At 41.3% G+C, this 15,498-nt stretch overlaps 1 protein-coding gene and 1 long non-coding RNA gene across 5 annotated transcripts in view; one reads left to right on the top strand and one right to left on the bottom strand.

The window, feature by feature from the left end:
• Positions 1 to 5,583: 5,583 nt before the first annotated feature.
• On the bottom strand, positions 5,584 to 8,017 carry LOC146383801 (uncharacterized). The gene is made up of 2 exons (XR_014800786.1): positions 7,935 to 8,017; positions 5,584 to 6,234 (listed from the first exon to the last, which is right to left on the bottom strand). It is a non-coding gene; the product is annotated as an uncharacterized LOC146383801 (long non-coding RNA).
• LOC146383800 (mediator of RNA polymerase II transcription subunit 13-like) overlaps positions 7,467 to 15,498 on the top strand; it is an 89,043-nt gene continuing 81,011 nt past the window's right edge. The window contains exons 1-2 of one of the 4 annotated variants that reach the window (XM_084935260.1): positions 7,468 to 8,193; positions 8,558 to 9,178. In XM_084935260.1, the coding sequence (XP_084791386.1) occupies positions 9,107 to 9,178 (72 nt within the window). In that variant the 5' untranslated portion in view covers positions 7,468 to 8,193; positions 8,558 to 9,106. Of the gene's footprint in view, positions 9,179 to 15,498 lie in introns of all 4 variants that reach the window. The other 3 variants (XM_084935262.1, XM_084935263.1, XM_084935259.1) reach the window with 3 other exon arrangements.

Raw genomic sequence — 15,498 nt, 5'->3', positions numbered from 1 at the left:
GTGCAATATTGATGGGGCCATTGTCATCCTGGAAGAGACCACTTCCATCAGGGTAGGGATGTTTCATAATGGGATGAAGGTAATCAATCAGGGCAATTTACTTAATTTTTTTAATTTAATTTAATTTAATTTTTTTTTACAATGACCCTTCATTTTAAGGAGACTATCTGACCCAAACCATGCAAACAAAATTCCCAGATCCTCCAGTTTCCCACACAGATGGAGCAGAGGATCCTGTTTTTCCCTTTCATTATTCACCTTTCTATATGCAATGACTAACTGGTGATTTTAAAGTAGCTCTAGGTGCAAATGAATGACCATGAATGGTTGTCTCTCTCTGTCAACCCTGTAATGGACTGGTGACCTGTTTGTACTGTACTGCCACCTTTTCCCAAAAGTCGGCCGTCAGCTTTGCAACCCTTTAAAAGATTAGTCAGTGGCAGTTACTGAAATTATTTGCTTTACTACTGACAACAGAAGAGTCAACCACCATGCTGGCGTCTCTGTGAGACTTTGAGCTAAATGCTAACACAAGCTAGCTCATAATAACGGTAACACTCTGATGCTGAGCAGGAACAGCACAATGTTTAACATGCTAATGTCTGCAAATTGGCACTAGACAGAAAGAAAAGCATTGAACCAAAGCATCAGAGAAAATAAAATATGGATGATGGTGGTTCTACACGATGGAGTGGGGCTCAGAATGACAACTGAGAAGTGAAATAAACAAAAATAAACAAAAAATCTGCATCCCTTGATATGATAAAATAAAATAATCTGCCTCCATCTCAGCCACGTCTCTCTGACTTTGTCTCCAAATTGCCCACCTGCCCTCTGATAGACTCATTTCCAATCTTCACATCTCTGCCATACATCATACCAGGTCTCTCTATTATCTTGTAAACCTTTCCTTTCAGTCTTTGCTGTCACAAATCACCCCTGATACTCGTCTTCACCTGCTCCACCCTGCCTGGACTCTCTCCTTTGGGTATCTTGTGCACTGTCTATCGCTTTGGATCGTTGAACCCAGGTATTTAAACTCATTTACCTTCCCTACCTCTTCTCCTTGCACCCTTCCACCTGTCTCCTTTTCACTCACACATATATTCTGTCTTACTTGACTACTGACTTTCATTCCTCTTTTCTCCAGTGCATGCCTCCACCTCTCCAGCCTCTCTTCCACCTGCTCCCTATTCTCACTACAGTTCACAGTGTTGTCTATAAACATCAGTCCACAGAAACTCCTGCCTGACCTAATCTGTCAGCCTGTCAATTACCAGCAAACAAGAAGGGGCACAGACCAGCTTAAACCCATGTGTCAGTCCTACTGCACTCCACACCGCTGCCTCGCTGCCCCATCCTCACCATCGCCACTTCTGACTTCCTCATGCAGTACCACAGTTCCTCTCTTGGCACCCTATAATATGCTTTCTCTAGATCCACAAAGACAGTGCAGCTTCCTCTGACCTTCTCTATACTTCTCCATCAAAACTCTCAAAGCAGACATCACATCTGCAGTGCTCTTTCTCAGCCAACTGACTGTCAGCTCTGTTTGTAACCGAACTTCAACAACTCCTTCCCATAGCTTCACGATATGGCTCCTCAGTTTTATCCCTCTGTAGTTACTACTCTGCACATCAGCCTTGCAAATCAGTACCGGTACACTGCTTTTCCATTCCTCAGGCCTCTTCTCACTCTCCAGGATTGCCCACTGCCCTCTCTCCAAGACATATTCATACCTGCACAGGTAAGTCACTAGACAATTTAATAAAGACAGTAAGATTCATCTTTTTGGAAATATGAATGTATGTATAAAATAACTGAGCCATTTAATAATGTAAATGTTGATCACCTGGCTTTCAATAATCCGATGGTGCACTAATAAAAGGAAAGGTATCCTCTCAGTCATTAGGATTCATCCTCTAAGAGGAAATGTGTATGCAAAATCTGATGGCGATGCTTTTACTGTCTTCTAGATATTTACACCAGTGATGGATCAAGTGACTGACCAACATGCAACGTGCCTATATGCAGACATTTAAAATGGATTGTCTTTAGAATATTTGGCTCTGGGCCTATGATGGCCAAGTTAATATGCAGTAACCTGAAGTGGAGCCCAGCAGCTAGACAGTATCTTCCTAAGAATCAAAGCAAAATCAGATTGAGCAGTTAAAAACAATAACAACAACGAGCCGATGACAGCCTGGGAGAAGTCAGACCTGTAGACATCCCCTCTTTTAAAGTCCCTCTCTCTCCTTCTCTCTCTGGCACTGCTATAATTTTCCCGGGTGAAATGATGGATGAGGCGGTGTCAGCCCATGTTCATTATAATGCACACTATCTATTCTTCTCAGCCAGACTCTCCGCGCTCCAGGAAATGCCAGAGTGGTATTGGACCCACGAAGAGAGGCGAGAATCCCATCTGATTTTACCGAGAGGATTTGCTGCTAGGTGCATGTTAACTCAGCACACGGTAATTCATCAATCGCTAATGAAGATACTGCGAGGCGACTGCTCATTCTCAAAAGAAACACATTCCTCTCTGGCTGTGAATGATGAACTCCCTTTGATGCCCATAATCCCCTGCAATATGCTCGTCTTGAATTAATAATAATGTGGATGGCAGCCTTTGTGTGAAACATTTGGAAAACACAGCAGTGTTTGTCCCTGAAAACTGATTTTCACAATCACATTCAGAGTAACGTCTTCATGAAGTGTAAATCCATGGCTAGGAATGTCTCTAGTTCTGCCTTATCAAAAGCAATCAACTACATGTGCAAGCTGTATCACAACCTTAAAATACATTTCCTGTGGGTGAAACATGGCACGGTGGTGCAGTGATTAGCACTGTCACCTCACAGCAAGAAGGTTGTGGGTTTTAATATACTGGCTGGCTGACTGGGAAATTTGTGTGGAGAAAGCATGGATTGCTCTATTAGCCCTGCGACAGACTGCTGTCCTGCCCAGGGTGTACCGTGCCTCTCGCCCTGTGACAGCTGGGGTGTCCACCACCACTATAACCTTAAATTGGATGAGCAGAAGAAAATAGTTTTATGGAGGTGGCTTAACAAGATGACAATTATTGGTGTTTTTCTATTATTCACACCCTTATGTGACCATTTTTTGGCCCTCATATTAAATAAATAGCCTAATTAAAGTATATATTTTACAATCACGCTTGTTAACATGTCAAATATGTAATTAACCGTGTGCTACTCTTGATTATAAACGTGACTAAAATAACGCAGTGGATGTGGATGTGGATGTTATTTTTTGACATATACCTAACCCTGGCAAAGGCAGCCCCTTCCCCCAGTGTCAGCTGCCTCGGCAGCGGAGCAGGGTGACCCAGCACGCCGTATAAACACTGCTCAGTACTGCCTCCAGGAACACCGCAAAAAGCACAAAGTACTGATTTGGACTCCAAAGATCCCGATCAGATCAAGTGACCGCGAGATTTGCCAGAACAAATGGGATGCACAGATATCTCACCACCCAATGAATCCAAAGGCTCTGCTGCCCACATTCCCATGGGAGGTCCTGTGTCTGTGCCCACATGAGTCAGAGCTGTTTTGGTATCACAGGGGACAGGGCTGATTTCTGTGAACAACTTTTATTTGCTCCACAGCAGTATAGGAAATGTCTTTGTTTGACGTTGTTCATGTGGTGCAAAGCTATTCAAGCGTATTAGCAACAGAAAAAAAAATCTTACTAATAAGGATGTTTTCCAACTTAAACTTTGGCTGTTATATCTCATCATGAATATTTAATATCACTAATAAATATTTAAGAACCGCAAACACATTTTTTAGGAGCTTTAATAAAACTTGATGTCCTGACTGATATAAAGCGTCCTTTTACATGTCAGGAGACACACTTCCTGAATAAAGCACACACGGATGCACGGCACATCTAAACAGATTGTCCGGACAAACATATTATCTTTAATCACAGCAGTAATGCTTCCTTTCTCCTCGGTCAGCAGGGGCCTGACAAAGGGGAAATGTGTGGCATATTGAAATAGATTTATTCAAACTGATAGCATCTCATCCTATCAGCTTCACACCAAGTGGGCCAAACTGTCTTCAAAGCCTTTAAGGGTGTATTGAACAAAAGAGGGGGGAAAGTGTCCAAATGAGTTCTGGATCATTCCAGGAGCAAAGGGATCGATAACCACCAGGCTAAGCTCCTCTCGCTCATCCATCTGATTCATATCTTGCCCCCTCTCTGCTTTTTTTTTTGTGCAGATATAAGAGGAATCACCAGACTAAAGGCTTCTGGTCTGTGGCAATATGTACCAGCTTCTGGCTGTTTTCTCAAATACATAAAGCTGTATGTAGTGATTAATGTGAGAACTGAACCAGTGTCAGGATGGACTAGATAAGTCAGCATATTGCGATCTTCACTGGAAACATAAGGCAACAAAGGGAATATACAGACATCCGTAAATAGCTCTGTTAGATCTGGAATTAGAGGTAACGTCTCTTGTGTGGAAAGGATCTTCTGATTAGCCTGGAAGTGCCACTGAGCAAATGTTTATACACTTCAAATAAGGTTCAGATGGCTGCAAATTTCCCAAAGCTGCTGCGTGAAAAGTTTGCATCATGTGTCCACCTGACAGTCATGACTCACATGATTAAATTAATCAAAACACTACATCAGTCAGTTATTGTTAGTATTATTACAAATACTTTTTTATATTACTAATTTCTTTTTATATATATTATTCATATATGTCACTTTTAGAATGCGTCTAATGAGTCATACAAAGGCTGTGAGACACTGGTGGCCCTTCTCAGCTGCTTTTTCTCTAAAGATAACATCTCAGTTCAACAGAGGGAAAATAATACACGGGCAGGTGGTTTTGCAGTGTGTAAGCACTTAAAAATCATTATATGACTCCAAATGAAAAAGTCAGATCAGGTCAGTGTTCAATGACATATTTCATTTTTCTGAGGGCGGAGAGATGAAAAGCTTTTGGGCTAAATAAAGTAACTATTGAATCTTAAGGCCTCTAGGGGGATCCACATGCAAAGGTCTGCATATTCTTCTGTTTTGAGCAAGAGCAGCCCAGTTACTTCAGTGTAGTCAGAAAAGACATTCTCTTTTCAGAAAAAAAAGAGCATCAGGTTAGCATAACTAAGTAACAGCTGAGCAAGATTAAAGACCGAATCCAGTTAACTTTGATATCCAACCATAAAGAAAACCCAAACAAATATAATGTATGTACAGCATGTGAGTCACTAACAGTAACACAAATATTTTATGTGCTGACTTCTGAATGGCCTCTGCAGAACAAGGAAAGAGTGTCTGCATAATAATGCTTTGTTCTTAAGCCTCAAAGGAGACTGCTTGACACAGGACCTGAACCGCATGTTTATGGATGGAGTTTACAAAATCTCTAACAGTACACTTGTAATATAAATATAACTTGTGTACACTGCATTGACAGAATAACAATCAGTACATATTATTATAATGCGCTTCCACTGGATAGATTAAATCAAGCAAAACTGGAATATTTCCAGGCAATTTCATGTCTCTGGTATTCTCCCTGGAAACCCGAGTAAGTATCAAATCAAATCAAATCAAATCACTTTTATTGTCACATCACATGTGCAGGTACACTGGTACAGTACATGTGAGTGAAATTCTTGTGTGCGAGCTTCACAAGCAACAGAGTTGTGCAAAAATACAATAACGTAAAACAAGCAAAATATAAGAATGGCTAAATCTGAGACTAATAAATATATGTACAATATATAATAGTATATGCATTACTGGATGTGTATACTAAATATGTTTTTCTACGTGTGTGTGTGTGTAAGTATACATATTTTACAAATTAAATAGAGTAAACAATAAAATAAAATATATAAAAATATACAGAGTTGGTTGAGACATGTGCAAAACAGAGGCATTTATATACAGTGTGGAGTGCATAATGTTGAAGTTCCAGTAGTGAAGGTGAGGTGTCTATGACGTGTTCAGCAGTCTGATGGGCTGATGGAAAAAGCTGTCTCTCAGTCTGCTGGTTCGGGACCGGATGCTGCAGAACCTCCTTCCTGATGGAAGTAGTCTGAACAGTTTATGGCTGGGGTGACTGGAGTCCTTGATGATCCTCCCCGCTTTCCTCAGGCACCGCTTCCTGTAGATGTCTTGGAGGGAGGGAAGCTCACCTCCAATTATCCGTTCAGAGCGAAGTATTTGTGATGGGTTGAGTTTCTTGGCTTACTTAAATTTGAAATTAAAATTTAACAATAGCATGAGATTCTTTTCAAATTATTTATTTGATCTATTTTCATGCTAAAACAATAACTACACATATTACAAAGAAAAAAGCATCAATGACAGAATTTGCTAAGCGTGTACACAATTGTTGATCTTGAGAGGAAACCAACAAATCTCTATTCAAACCTGCATTTATCAAATGTGTGGCCTTAATGTTTTGGAATATGTAAAGCTGTAAGCAAATTACAGAGGTACTTTCACTTTTAATGCTGTTTTAATGTATAGTAAAAGCTTTAGCAAACTATTGCCCAGTTGCGAAAGCCTGAATGGGGCCGTATCAGCAGGCTACTATTATCTCCCAATATTAGCTATTTGTTGATCTATCATTAATAACACCCGATAGATAAAAATGTAAAAAGCAAAGAGACGAAAGAAACACCCTTCAGCATAGTTTGTTCACCACCAGGCGAATAACTTAATAACTAACAGGAATTTGGTATCTTAATTTTAAAAATTGTGCTTGACTGTTTTCTTTTTCTTTTTTTGTAAAACTGTACATTTGAAAATTCATTGATGACAGCAACAATTATATTTTAGCATTAAAAATATATTCAAAATGCATTTTAGCATTTTTAAATGTTTTTAAAAATAAATATTTAACTTTTTTAACACCATACACTAAAACAATAATTGAAATATAGTAGTAAGTAGATATACAGTTAAACAGCCAACTCAACATGACCTTGGTTCTGGCGTCTTAGGCCTTGGGGCTAGGGTGGGGTTCATGGTGGACTTGACTCATGATAACCTGTGTGTCTTTCAAATCTTGGCTGCAGCCCTGAATACAACCACTCTAAATAACTCCCAATCTTTTGTTTGAGTCCTATTGAATATTTTCATTTTTTCGTGTGAGACAAGCCTCAGAAATGTTTGCAGATTATATGTGATGCACATGCTGAGTGTAAGACTAACCTACATAGATATCTCTTATGAAACACAGTGTGCTCAGTAAGTCATTCTGACCTCTATTCTGTCACATCCTCTGTTGTGAGAGCACAGATACATTATGTAACCAATGCATCACAGAATGACACCGTGCAGTGATAAAAAAAATAATATATATATATAATAAATAAAATAATAACCCTTCACGGCGCGTTTCAGGCAGAACAAAAGATCACAGAAACAAAGCGCACTGTCGCGTCCGCCTCTAATATCAAATACACTCAACTACTGTAATCCTGGACTTTGATCACGTGAGTACAAACTTGGCCAAATGGAAAAGGCGAGTCTCGGGTAGTACGCTTCCGACCGCCATTACATTACAATGCGCGGTGGGCTGGACGATCGTGAGCGAAGAAACGCCACGGCGCTCGGCGTAAAACAAACAGACACGGAGGGTGAGAGTGACACATTCGGGCTGCGCGCACGCATACACTTCCATAGCTGCATAATAACGCCGTCTGAGAGATAAACAATGAGGAAGGAGTCGCCGCCGAGGAAACCAAACACGCCTTTGAGGATTTAATTCAATAGCGAAAGAGAAACAGGAGGATGCGCTTTTAAATGCCGAGGTGGTGCTTTATGAGACATTTCAAATATCTTTATATCTGCAGCATGCAACATATTCTTTATGTCAGCAACGGGCGCCAGACAAGGACGGACATTTCTGCTTGAACTGTGCGTTTTTAAAGAAATCCTACCTGATATATGTATTTTTTTCTGGTGTGCAAGACTGAGGCTGTTGTGGTCGCGAGAGGACGTTTCGTAATGATACAAAGCTGAAAGGAAGGAAGGATTTTTTCAAACCTCCGTCTGCACAGACGCCTGTTTGTCGTTTTCCTGCTGGTGGAGTGAGCCCTGCAAGAATAGTTTTTTTCTTGTCTCAACGCTTTGACTCATGATTCAGGCTAACTGAGGAACCCGCTCGACTTTGTCCGTCCTGCCGCGGAGGAGCACTTGGTTGGTTGGTGTGTGTTTGTGTGTGTGTGGAGGGGGAAGCTTTTTTTAGAAACCTCTCCGTCTGCGCTCCCGTTTAATTCAAGAGCAACAGAGGGATTAAACATTCCTGCCCGCACCACCCGTTTGTGTGTGTGTGTGTGCGTGTTTTCACGCACACTGGGGTTACATTATTGTGAGAGGAACGGTTGTGACAAGAAAGACGGCTATAAATAGCACACGCGATTCTCGAAAACTATCACAAGTGGTGCATCAGCTTGTGGAAACGGAATCAGATATCCTGCGTGCTCCTCAACTTGATTGTTTCGCAGTGCAGCGATTATATTTCAAGAAGTTTTGACTCTTTAATTTTTTTTGTTTGTTTTAGGAGGAGGAGAGGAGGTAGGCTGTTCCCAGAGCGAGGAAGAAAAGGGAGTCGTTTCCCCCCATTACAAATGGATTACGGTCATTTAATGATGAAACTATCCGCGGAGAGACTGATTTGGAAACAGGCGGATCTTCCTCGGGATTGAAATGGATACATTTGTGCGCTCTCCGGCTGTTGACAGTGATCAGATTTGGAATCGCCCGACCTGGATTGTAACAATGTTGTGATCCCCCGCACACGCTTGGATATATCAACACTACAACACAGGCTTTTTTTGTTTTTATTTTTTTAATGCATTCTGCACTTCTTTTTGAAAACGCCCATCCGACCACTCCGAGCCTATTATCCGGACCTCTTGTGAGGTTATAAACCTGCTTGTTTTTTTTTAAATTTCATTTTTTATATATAAATTGTTATTTTTAATTTTTTTTTTATATTTTTGGGGGGCAGACTCGTGAGGGAACCGATTTGTCAGCCCCTGCTCGGTGTTTGATAACCGATGTAGGATTTCGACATGCCCTGCGCTGACGACCCCAAAGGCGGACCATTATGACTACATCGGCGAATTGGGTGGCTAACGGGGCAAGCCTTGAGGACTGCCACTCCAACATCTTCTCTCTGGTACGGTATTAATAAATCATGTTCGTCACAGACACGCGAGGCGGCTGTGATGGACAAGTCATAAGACAGTGGGGAGGCACGCTTTAATGTGTGTCTGCTGTACGAAGGTGAACCAATCGCTGATGTTGTTATTAGGCAATCATTAACACGGGTTAGTGATTCGGAATAAACAGCATATTTCACCACTGTATGCCTGATATCATAAAAGGAGGGTTTAACGAGAATAATTCAACTTTGCCATCACATTTTCAAACCAAAACAAATCTCGTGGCGCTTTAAAACGCAGGGTTCAAATGCTACCACAACTGACTGGTCAATTATTTGTGTATTTGCATGTATCTGGCAAGTAAACAATAGATAAACAGTCATTTATTTTCTCCCTATGAAGAGCACAGTGGCCATTATCCTCCACCCCCTTTAAATAATCATTTCACTGGAAATCTTGCAGGAACTCTAATGCATTGCCAAGCAACTAACTTGGAAAGGAGCCCTGCTGCTGCCACTGTCAGATATCTCTACAGCCAGAGAATAAAGCAAGAAAAAAAACCAAAAAACCCCCAAACAACCCCCCCCCCCAAAAAAAAAAAACAAAAACAAAAACAAAAAAACCCCAAAAAACTCTGATTTTCAGAAAATAATAGTTTTATGCATGGCACTGCTAGGAAAAAAATGCTACCTAGCTCATAAATTGGAAATAGAAGAAGTTCTGAGAATGAGAATTAGTGGAATAATTGTCTCACAGGAGAATTTTTTTTCAAAGCAAGAGAGATCTTGACAGGCAGCATCATGTATTAGGCACACAACGGAAGCAGCACTTTCACACTGAAAACAAGGTGTTTTTGACTCTCCAGGCAGCAGCATTTTTGCAGAGGGTGGAAGGGAACCGAGCGGCGGTGCTTTCACAGTTTTTCATCCTGCAATCAGCGAGTTAACTGTCTTACTACAACAGGCAGCCAAGTGGAAAGGCATGCGGTAGACTGAGCTCAGGCGCAGGCTGCCGCTGAGAACCACAACAACATATGGGTCCTGGGGGCTTTTCTTTAGGTGATCATGCAGGTTGTCGACCTGCAACAGCAGTTGGGACCCTGTTACACTACATACAGAAGTTATAGGGGCACATGTCACATGATTTAAAAAGCACGACACAAAACAGGAGATAGGGGAAGAATAGACTTTGTAGTTAGCACAGAAAGTCAAAATGAATCATCACTTCTTCTTTCTTGTGTACTTGAGTAATATTGGTGTCTGTAACTGGAACAAAGGGGGGAATCTCGAGCTATTTGAGACGCTTGTTTGGATTGCAGTTGCACAGAAACACTGGCATTACGCTAGAAGTCAGCCTGTCAGAAAAGAAAACATCGATTGCCTCTCTGTCACCGTGTCATTCGTGGATATTCCCTTGTGTGTGCGTGGGTGTGTGTCGGGGGAGAGAGCTTGCATTCACTCGCTGTGGCATTATTGGCCATCGTGAACATCCCTTTCAAACGCAGGGAGAAAGACACCATCCATCAGCTGACTTGTTTAGAATATTTATGACTGGCTGGTGCCTAAGTGGTTGCTCACTGGCAGGACTCATGCAGTTCCAAGACGGGACAAAACACTAATGAGACACCGAGTATCCTGATTAGAGGGGATGATGGAGACAAAGAGACAGCAATGAAGAGTTGCATTTTGATGCTCATGTGACAAAATGCGGCAGAGGTGGAGGTTGAGGTGCTGTTAATATCACCTGAAGGGGATGAAATGAATCAGCAAACAAAAACTTCAGCATATTCGCGCTTATTGTTTCCTGCAGGCGTCGCTTTAATGCAGAAACGGTTATTGATTAGTGGATGGAATATTGATCAACAAGGAGAGTAATTATTACCTTTATTTAACCAGGAAGTCCCAATGAGCTCAGATCTGTTTTACAAGGGAGGCTTGGCCAAGGTAATCAATCACAATATAATAAATATATAATATACTCAAAAAAGAAAGCTACAAATACAACTTAAAATACAAGATCTACAGCATAATGTAGAATATATAAATACTCATAACATTTAACATCCACAGGTCTCCTGCAGTGCATTCATTCCTTATGATGCTTTTAAACTCACCACTAGATGCAGGCATGATGGAGATGAGGTCTTTCTGTCTGAACTATAAGCACATCAGGAAACAATCATTTAGAGGAAAGTAGCTGGTAACTGTTACAAAGCTACAAAGGTAGAGTGGAAGCTTAGTTACTATTGCTTTGTAGATTAGATGAACCAGCTACTCCTATTCTTCTGATTTTATGAATCAGTCGAAGGTAGCATCAGGTTTTTTTTTTCTTTTTCATGACAATAAAACTGGCTCTGAGGTGGGATGTTTGTGTTTTTTTATCTTTCCCTCTAGGTTGTGTTCTAGTGGCTAATCACTGAGCGCTCCTGCTCTGACAGCCTGTTAAACAGCATTCCAGCATGCATTAACCTTGTCGCTCACACCGACTTGCTTACTGTTATTGCAACCCGCACCAGTAAAAAAACAAGGGTACCTTAGGAAGCATAAGCTCCCATAATGTGGGAACTTCATGGGGGCACGGTAGGATTACTGTCATGAGCTCCGTGTGGCCCGTGTCAGATTCTTGAGATTGCTGCAATCACACAACCCACAAAACAACTGTCTTGTGTGCTGGAGATCATCCATCTGTGACAGAAAGCAAACAAGAACCTTTTAGGTGGGAGGCAAAAAAAAAAAAAAAAAAGAAAGGAAAAAGAGGTGACACGGTGAGCTAAGTCGAAGTGGCACTGAAACAGGGAAGGGTGGAGGAAAGGGAGAAGAGGAGAAACAGGAATGTTTTGGGCTAAAGGAGCGAGCAGAGAGAGAGGGAGAGGCTGATGGACTGAAGCAGAATCTGTTTTCATTTTAGGAAAGTATTATGACTGATGTGCATTTCCTGACTGCTAGCCTCAGCCTATTTGAGCGAGAAACTGAGAGTGAAAGAGTGAGACAGAGCACGAGAGAAAATTAAAGAGGGAGAATGTAATGGGAAAGAGAGTGAGTGAGAGAGAGAGAGAGGGAACAGTCATCTTTCTGTGGACTGGGCAGGTTCTTATAAGACTGAGTCCCAGCCTGAATATGAAACGCAAGGAGGAGACAGTTAAGAGCCTCACAACACAGGAAGCCTGTGTGTGTGTGTTTGCACTGGGCACACTGTAAACCATGCAGACTCTGGAGGCAAACTTCAAACACCCGTCATATTATACACACAGGCAGACAAACACACCCGGAGATGCTTTCACAAACACAAGCAGCAACACAAAAAGAGAGGTGGTGGTGGGGGGTGGGTTAAGAAAAATAAACACCCACATTCCCACACTCAAACATATGTATCGCAAAAGTGCACGGGCACACTAAAGTCCTCCCACTGTTGCGTGCGCGTACACACCATGCACCTCGTCGCCTTCATCCGGGGTGTGAATGTATCCTACATCCCAGGCTTGTGCAAACATATGTGGAATGGAGAGACCTTAATTAAAGGACTTCTCCTGTCCCCCTCGACAGAGGCACGTGGAGTGTAACACTGGTAATTAAGTGTCCTCAAGTAGAGGTCTAATGTGATCAACTAAAAGGTGCTCATTAGCCAACCTGTATTCCAATAGAGATCTTGCTTGTATAATGATGATGCTACTGTCTGGCGTGGACATAAAAATGCTAAGAGATGAGGCTGAGGGAATAGCATTAACAGCGGCGTCTTGATTTATGGCAGGTGAGCGGCCATGGCTTGTAAGAAGAAACAGGTAATCAGGAGTGGTGCCTTTTTAATTTAAGCTGTTTGCGTCTGCTTGTTATTAATGGTAGAGAATATTGCAAGGTTGCTTAGGGATGAAAAAGAGCTGGTGGTTGGATAGTGTGCATGTCGTGGTCTGCTGAGCCAAGAAATTGTTAAACTGGGCATCATTTGAATTGTGTGTTGGAACTATACAGCAAGACTACTGTTTTTGGTATTTGGTACACTCTTAAGAATGAAAAATGTATAGCTGTTTAATATATATGTATATATATATATATATATATATATATATATATATATATATATATATATATATATATATATATATATATATATAGGTTGTTTGTTTGTTTCTACCATAACAACCTCTAAAAATAAATAATTATTAGCAAATAATGTCATGTATATTAGTAGTAGTAGATTGTCGGTCCTCTCAATACGATAGATATTTTTAACATTTTGAGATATTCAGAGATTTATCATTAGTTTTTTAAACTGCAAATTATGATCACCTAAAAAAAGCCCCCAGGACCCATATGTTGTTGTGGTTCTCAGCGGCAGCCTGCGGCTGAGCTCAGTCTACCGCATGCCTTTCCACTTGGCTGCCTGTTGTAGTAAGACAGTTAACTCGCTGATTGCAGGATGAAAAACTGTGAGTTAAACTTTGTCAGTATTTGTTTTACCAAAAAGATAGTTATGTCACTTCAGTTTTTCTCTTGCTGCAGATTAGATTGTCAAGCATCGGGGCGATTGTGGCTCAAGAGTTGGGAGTTCGCCTTGTAATCGGAAGGTTGCCGGTTCGAGCCCCGGCTTGGACAGTCTCGATCGTTGTGTCCTTGGGCAAGACACTTCACCCGTTGCCTACTGGTGGTGGTCAGAGGGCCCGGTGGCGCCAGTGTCCGGCAGCCTCGCCTCTGTCAGTGCACCCCAGGGTGGCTGTGGCTACAATGTAGCTTGTTATCACCAGTGTGTGAATGTGTGTGTGAATGGGTGGATGACTGGACGTGTAAAGCGCTTTGGGGTCCTTAGGGACTAGTAAAGCGCTATACAAATACAGGCCATTTACCATACCAACGCTGTCACTGGAACCTGCTATAAATGAATAAAAAATTCAGACTGATATCAGTGTACAACTGAATAAAACAATAAGTTGGCAGTTACATTCAATCTGTTTCTGATGATAGAGCAATTAACTGTGATAACTTTAATTGTGATGTCAAAAATCACATGTCCGTTGCTGTCTGTGTAAAAATTCACTATTAACTATTACAATTGCACTCAGCAACATTCCTGTTCTATAGTAACATAACCAGAATGCAACCAGCTGGCAGCCAATTGAGTCGAGTCCCCTTGAATTCTGCTCATTGACAAAGATTCATTCAGACTGAGGGCAACATGCCTGCAGTCTGTATTTATAAACTACTTGCAACTATTTGCAAACCTTCGACAATCTCGCCGAGAGCGGTTGCAGTCAGTCCAAGTCAGACTGCAACTGTTTGCAGAAAGGTTGCCTCCTACCAGGTGACATGTACCAATCGCCTTATGATCAAAAGTGTGAGTGATTGTGCTGGTGTTGGATGTTTTTTCAGTTTCCTTGGCTAACATTATCTCAGGATGGATGGTGGTACATGAGGTGATCCCGCTTATTCATCGAATTGAGTATTTTGGGATTGTCGGTCCTGTATCGATACGCTATCACTACGTGAAACTATGCTGCATCAGGTTCCCCCTACATCTAATAAGTAGCAAAACATACAAAAATAGCAGGAGTATGTGAGTAATAGCTTAGATGTAGTGTCACCATGATGCTGTTTATTCTTCTGCTGTAAATGGCCTGCTCAGTGCACGTCTCAGTCACAGTTATTTACCCGCCAAAATCATGGGAGTCTAGCCATAAACCAGTCTTTAGTAACAATTTTTCAAACTGTAGCTAAAGACATGCAGTGATAGCACGCAGAATGACTTGTTTCCTGTGTAAACACAAGTGTTTTTTAAAGAATAAATTAGCCAATAAGCAAGAAAAGGTAAAGGAAAATTTTTTAAGAAGCATTAGCCACGACATATGTAGTGTTAAACTTGGTTAAGACTACATTAAGCTGTTGAATTGTGTGTTTTTAATGGAAGACACCCCACGCTGTCCTTGGTGAACATTATAAAAGCGGAGGAAGAAACTGCTCACTGGTGTGTTTTGTTATAGAATAATGCAAGTGTATAGCACAAGGGATTAAGTCATTCCAGGCTTGTCTACACATACAGTTGTCAGTATAAATTTAGCATCTTTCAAATCTATGTGTATATAAATAAGAAAAAGATGATTACAAAATCAGGATCTGTCAGATGAAATGATGAGTAAACAAACCTTAATCTAGGCATTCGATATCAGATGCCGGCATTGTTTAAATAAATGCGCTGCAGCTTTTTTTATACAAAGATTTTTAAGGGCGACACTGAAGGACAGCGTTAAGGAGTGATCATTCCAGGCTGCTCGCTTGTAGTTCAGACAGGTAGCGCTGGCTTCACCTAGCCTCTGTGCGACACCTCCCACTAATCTGCCACCGCCGCC

The sequence above is a fragment of the Perissodus microlepis genome, chromosome 7 (genome assembly GCF_051167445.1).
Source record: "Perissodus microlepis isolate ML-2025 ecotype Zambia chromosome 7, ASM5116744v1, whole genome shotgun sequence".
Classification (NCBI taxonomy): domain Eukaryota; kingdom Metazoa; phylum Chordata; class Actinopteri; order Cichliformes; family Cichlidae; genus Perissodus; species Perissodus microlepis.
The sequence above is the reverse complement of the archived record's forward strand: the minus strand, read 5'-3'. Positions and strand labels throughout refer to the sequence as shown.